Below are 5,415 nucleotides of genomic sequence, written 5' to 3' on the forward strand. Positions count from 1 at the left end.
GATATCTCTGTCTTCTGTTTTTCACATCGTGTCACCTATTGTCATCATAAAATGTAAGACCATCCACTGAAGTTCACATGGCCCAGAATTTTGTCTCCAACATGGGTTATAAGCAAGGGACATTTTGGGTGAGGCATGAAGATCTGTTTCACTGAAACATGACAAGCTTAGAACTTCCTTTAACAAACCACTTGGGGTTGGCAGGGGTGTACGTCTCTATACACATATTTACTGGATTCCACTTGAACTTAATTGTATTTTCAGACTGTGCAGATGCATCTGTCATTCATTTGGAGGCAGTAAGAACAGCAGTTGAGTGCTTTGGCTCCACAATCAGATGGATCTAAGTTGAAATTCTAGCCCCACAGCTTATTAGTTGTGCCATATGATTCGTTACTTAGCCCTGATGAGCCAATTTCCTCATCTGTAAAATGGGTATAAGAATTTTGAGGGGATCATAAAATATGATAATATATGTGAAGTACTCAGCATAGTGCCTGAAACGTAAAATGCCCTCAACAAATAGTAGCTTTTTTAACCCATTCAATTAAAAGAATAATGAGTTGGGTATCTGCTGAGTTCAGGCACATTATAGGTACAAAAATACTGCAAGACACTGGCCCCTATCCATAAAGAATTTACAGTCATGGTTGGTGGAGGCAGGGGATCGAAGGTAGAAAGTAATGATGGACAGAATGATTGTGAAAGGGTAAAGATTTTGAGGAGAGGGTAGTCTTTAAGTTGGGCCTAATCTTTGAGAAAGATGTGAAGAATGTGGAGTTGAGTAGGGATGAAGCAACTAGTGTTCTGGAGAAAGGGGAGTAAACCTGAAGAGAAATGTTGGACAGGGATGGTGAGGACATTTCAGCATCTAAGACACCGTCTAGTTTGAGATGGGAGTGAGATGGATGAGGTAGGAAGCAAATGAAGCCTCTCCAATGAAGGAAGATCAGAATTGGGGGGCATGTTGATTGAAAATGCCATGTTAATGGGTCTGGCCTTTGTTCGATGGGCCCTTGAAGGCTGGGGGTTGGAATGGAGGTAATAAAATCCTGTAGTTTGCTATTTACTATATGAAGTACTATGTTTTCTTCATTCGTTCTAAAAGTTTTTTGTTTATTTAGGATCTCTTGGGTTTCTAGAGCACTATCAGTACAGGAGAGTCTGAACATGAATATGGTTTAATCGTAATGTCATGACTGAAAGAGAGACCAGCCTTAATTCCACTGAAGACCAGAGAGAAAAAAGATCTAAAGTGGGCTATTCTAAGATGTTCACTTCCTTTTCACCTTGCAAATGCCGACAACACTGAAACACTTACCAGATTTTATCTGAAACTTGGCAAAGGATCAACCCTTCTTTGGAGGGTGTCCCAATATTGAGCTTTCAAATACTGACATTTGCATGGGCTTTAGTCTTGTTGTTATTTTTAGTATTACATATCAATGATATTGACTAGAGTGATGGCTGTAGTTATGGGGCCTAGTCCCAAATCCTTTCTCACCTGCATTACCACAATTTCTTCTGCTTAAGATATTTTGAAGTAAAAGAGTGCCTCTGCTCTTGGGCACATCTAACCTTGTTGGTACACATGATGAGAAAAATTACTGGGTGAGGGATTTAGGCAGACACAGATTGTATTTTATTTTGAGGTTTTATTTTTTTCATTTTATACTGGCTTTAACTAAATTGATTATAACTCAGAGTGTGGGTTTAGAATAGATACAGATGCATAAAATTGATTGCTTTTGTTCCAATGCTGACTTTTCCTCCTTCATGGGTGAATCATTTGCATTTGGAGGGTAGACTAATTTGACTTCTTTCCATCCTAACAAAAATATCTGCAGCCAGAGGACAAAGTACAAAGGTTTACCAGAGAGGGAGCATTGACATTCCACCCTCTTGAAAAAGGAAAGAAGACAGGAGGGGAAGAGATAGCTTCCAAAAAGGCAGGTTACAAAGCCTCCTTCCCCACCCCACCCCCACCTTGGTCCAGGTTAATTTGCATTTCAATGACGATTTAATACTACTGAAGATTTTATGTAACTTGGAAGCTTCTCAAATGTTTGTTACTTTTGTTATCCTATTGGAAACACTGCAATTACTAGTATGTATGTAATAGATATAATATATGTATATTTTACTCCCAATATGAGGCGAAGAGACCTGAGGATGTTCATACGAGGAGGGCAAGGGTAGGGTCCCAGTCCAGGAGCTTACATTCTGTACTGGGAAAGTCGGGCAGATAAGGATAGGACATGGTAGCCGAGAAAGACAGAGTGGAAAAGGGTGAGTAGGGCATTACTGGGGGCCAGGTATTGAAGTGTGCCTGGTAGGGTAACTGGCATGATGGCTGTATTTTCTGGCCTAGGCAAGTAAAGGACGACGTCGTCGTTGGCACTACGTGCGGTGATCCACAGCAAGAGCACAAGTCACTACGCTCCAATTCTCGGAGACGGGGGCTTTTTGGCCTCCACTCCACCCTACTGTCCTCTAAGTCGGCAGCCCCAGTCCAGGAAGCAGGCGACGAGGAGGCTGTTCCCTTTTCCGAATGCATCGGACCCAGAGAGACGTCGGAACTCGGTAATTGCTGCAGGCTCACAGGCACCCACGCGCCGCCCAGCAGCGCCCGCGGGAGCTGTCCGTGGTGCTGAACTCTTACTTTGGCTTCGCCGGAGCCTCAGCCGAGGCGAAGGGCTCAGCGGGTCCCGGGGAGGGCAAGGGCCTGAAGGTCTGCGGCCACCTCCCTGCCCTAAATTTTAAATCACTGCCGGAACCCCCAATGCGACTCTCTTCACCTCAGCCTGGACTCTACGCAGGATCCAGCGCTTAAGGACGGGACCCTCATCTCTCTCACAGTCCGTGCTGTATCTCAACCCCACATCCCAGTTCCTCCCCTGCTCCTTCCTTATTAAAACTGCACCAGGTCAACCCAGAACTGGCGCTTCACGCCTCCGTCTCCTCCGGCCCACCCCACCCTTCTCCGGAGCTGGTCTCTCCCAGGGCGCAGCAAGCTCTCGCAGTCGAGATTCTCCCTTTCCCCTCTGGCCCAGGTTTGTCGACCCCTCCTTCCTTGTCTGTTTCCATCCTCTTCACACTGTCCTTCTCTCTAGTTGTCTAAGCACCGAGTCAGGTGTTGTTGGCTCCGCCCCCATTTTCCATACAAGGAAGCGCTGGAGTGGGGGTGGGGCGGAGGGGAGGCGCTCCCAGTCCCCCTCAAAAGCTGCGAGCCCACTGGGACCTCCTGAATCTGTTCAGCTTCCGCGGAGAAGCGAGAAACCTGCACGTCAGTTCTGGGCGGAGGAGCACTAGGGACAGCAGGGATTCTGCCTCTCTCCCCCCGGAGCGCGTTCCGGCCCGCCAAGCCCCGCTCACCAGGTAGGACCACACTCCTGGGTTTGGCGTGTGTGGACTGCGAGGTCTCTACATCGAGTAGGATGCGTTTAAACAACCTGTGCAGGTCTAACCACGCATAGGTTTATTTTTACAGAGGGGGGATGACAACACTTTTTGTTGTTATTTATTTTGCCCAGTTATTCCAAAGGGAGCATTTGGGTGATTGAGTTGCGAGGGCAGGGGGGGCGGTTGGTGGAGGAGCGGGTGGCTAGAGAATGGGAAGTGACGGACTTTGATACTATTTGGACAGGTGGCCATGACCTCACTGCCGACTCAGGGCCCACGGGTCCCTGACTTATTTTCTGGACTGCCACCGGCGGCCTCAACTCCCGCCAACCAGAGCGCAGAGGCCTCGGTGAGCAACGGGTCGGCGGCTGGCCCCGGCGGCGCGCAGGCAGTCACGCCGTTCCAGAGTCTGCAGCTGGTGCATCAGCTAAAGGGGCTGATTGTGCTGCTCTACAGCGTCGTGGTGGTCGTGGGGCTGGTGGGCAACTGCCTGCTGGTGCTGGTGATCGCACGGGTGCGTCGGCTGCACAACGTGACCAACTTCCTCATAGGCAACCTGGCTTTGTCCGACGTGCTCATGTGCGCCGCCTGCGTGCCGCTCACGCTGGCCTACGCCTTCGAGCCACGCGGGTGGGTGTTTGGCGGTGGCCTGTGCCACCTGGTCTTCTTCCTGCAGCCCGTCACAGTCTACGTGTCGGTGTTCACGCTCACCACCATCGCCGTGGATCGCTACGTGGTGCTCGTGCACCCGCTGCGCCGCCGCATCTCGCTGCGCCTCAGCGCCTACGCGGTGCTGGCCATCTGGGCGCTGTCTGCGGTGCTGGCGCTGCCCGCCGCCTTGCACACGTATCACGTCGAGCTCAAGCCGCACCGCGTGTGCCTCTGCGAGGAGTTCTGGGGGTCGCAGGAGCGCCAGCGCCAGCTCTACGCTTGGGGACTGCTGCTTGGCACCTACCTGCTTCCCCTGCTGGTCATACTCCTGTCTTATGTCCGAGTGTCGGTGAAACTCCGGAACCGCGTGGTGCCGGGCTGTGTGACCCAGAGCCAGGCCGACTGGGACCGCGCGCGGCGCCGCCGCACCTTCTGCCTGCTGGTGGTGGTTGTGGTGGTGTTCGCCATCTGCTGGCTGCCGCTGCATGTCTTCAACCTGCTGCGGGACCTCGACCCGCACGCCATTGATCCCTATGCCTTTGGGTTAGTTCAGCTGCTCTGCCACTGGCTCGCCATGAGCTCGGCCTGCTACAACCCCTTCATCTACGCCTGGCTGCACGACAGCTTCCGTGAGGAGCTGCGCAAGCTGTTGCTCTCTTGGCCCCGCAAGATAGCGCCGCATGGCCAGAGCGTGACAGTCAGCGTGGTCATCTGATGCCACTGCATCAGGCCTAGGCTGGGGAGCTCCGTGTCCGTCGGTCTTTGGGGGTGTTCACCCCAGGATGGACTGGAGAGCTTATTCTCAGCGGCAGAGCTAAGCCAATACGGGCAAAACTTCCAGCCCAGCCCTGTTTTCCAGTTGTTTTGCCTCATCCTTGCATTTTTGTAAAATGTTAAGTGGGCTTTTGTGGGAGTGCTGTGCTGGGAGAGGGAAGAGGATTTGTTGTTTCCTCTTTATGCCCCTGAAAGCCAAACAAAACTCTTTCTCGGGGTTCAAAACAGTATTTCAGAACTGTGGCTGTTTTCCTTGTTTTTTCTATTGTTTGTTCGATGGTGAGATGAAGGAACAATGGGGGTGGGATTTAAAATGACTGTGTAAAAGGTGGTAAAGCTTTTTAGGCTGCCGTTTAAAAATGACACAACTAAGATATAAGATATGAAATTGCTTAGTGAATTTGAACCCATTTATTTCTAGAATTCCAGGGAAATATGTATTACAAATCTACATCTAGGATTTTAACATTTCCTGAATAAGATCTCTATACATTAAAAGGGTTTCAATTTTACATCCATTTGCATTTACAGCATAAAAACATTTACAAACCACCTTTCAAAAGGTCTTGCTATTGTTTTCCCCCTTCT

At 49.9% G+C, this 5,415-nt stretch overlaps 1 protein-coding gene across 1 annotated transcript; it reads left to right on the forward strand.

Annotated features, from left to right (window-relative positions):
* The first annotated feature begins 3,277 nt into the window (after positions 1-3,277).
* Positions 3,278-5,054, forward strand: PRLHR (prolactin releasing hormone receptor). Its single transcript, XM_033130933.1, has 2 exons — positions 3,278-3,378; positions 3,647-5,054. Exon 2 carries the CDS (start codon positions 3,653-3,655, stop codon positions 4,766-4,768), a length of 1,116 nt encoding a protein of 371 aa, XP_032986824.1. The 5' UTR covers positions 3,278-3,378; positions 3,647-3,652; the 3' UTR covers positions 4,769-5,054.
* The last annotated feature ends 361 nt before the right edge of the window (positions 5,055-5,415 follow it).

Source organism: Rhinolophus ferrumequinum, chromosome 16 (assembly GCF_004115265.2).
Source record: "Rhinolophus ferrumequinum isolate MPI-CBG mRhiFer1 chromosome 16, mRhiFer1_v1.p, whole genome shotgun sequence".
Taxonomy (NCBI): Eukaryota; Metazoa; Chordata; class Mammalia; order Chiroptera; family Rhinolophidae; genus Rhinolophus; species Rhinolophus ferrumequinum.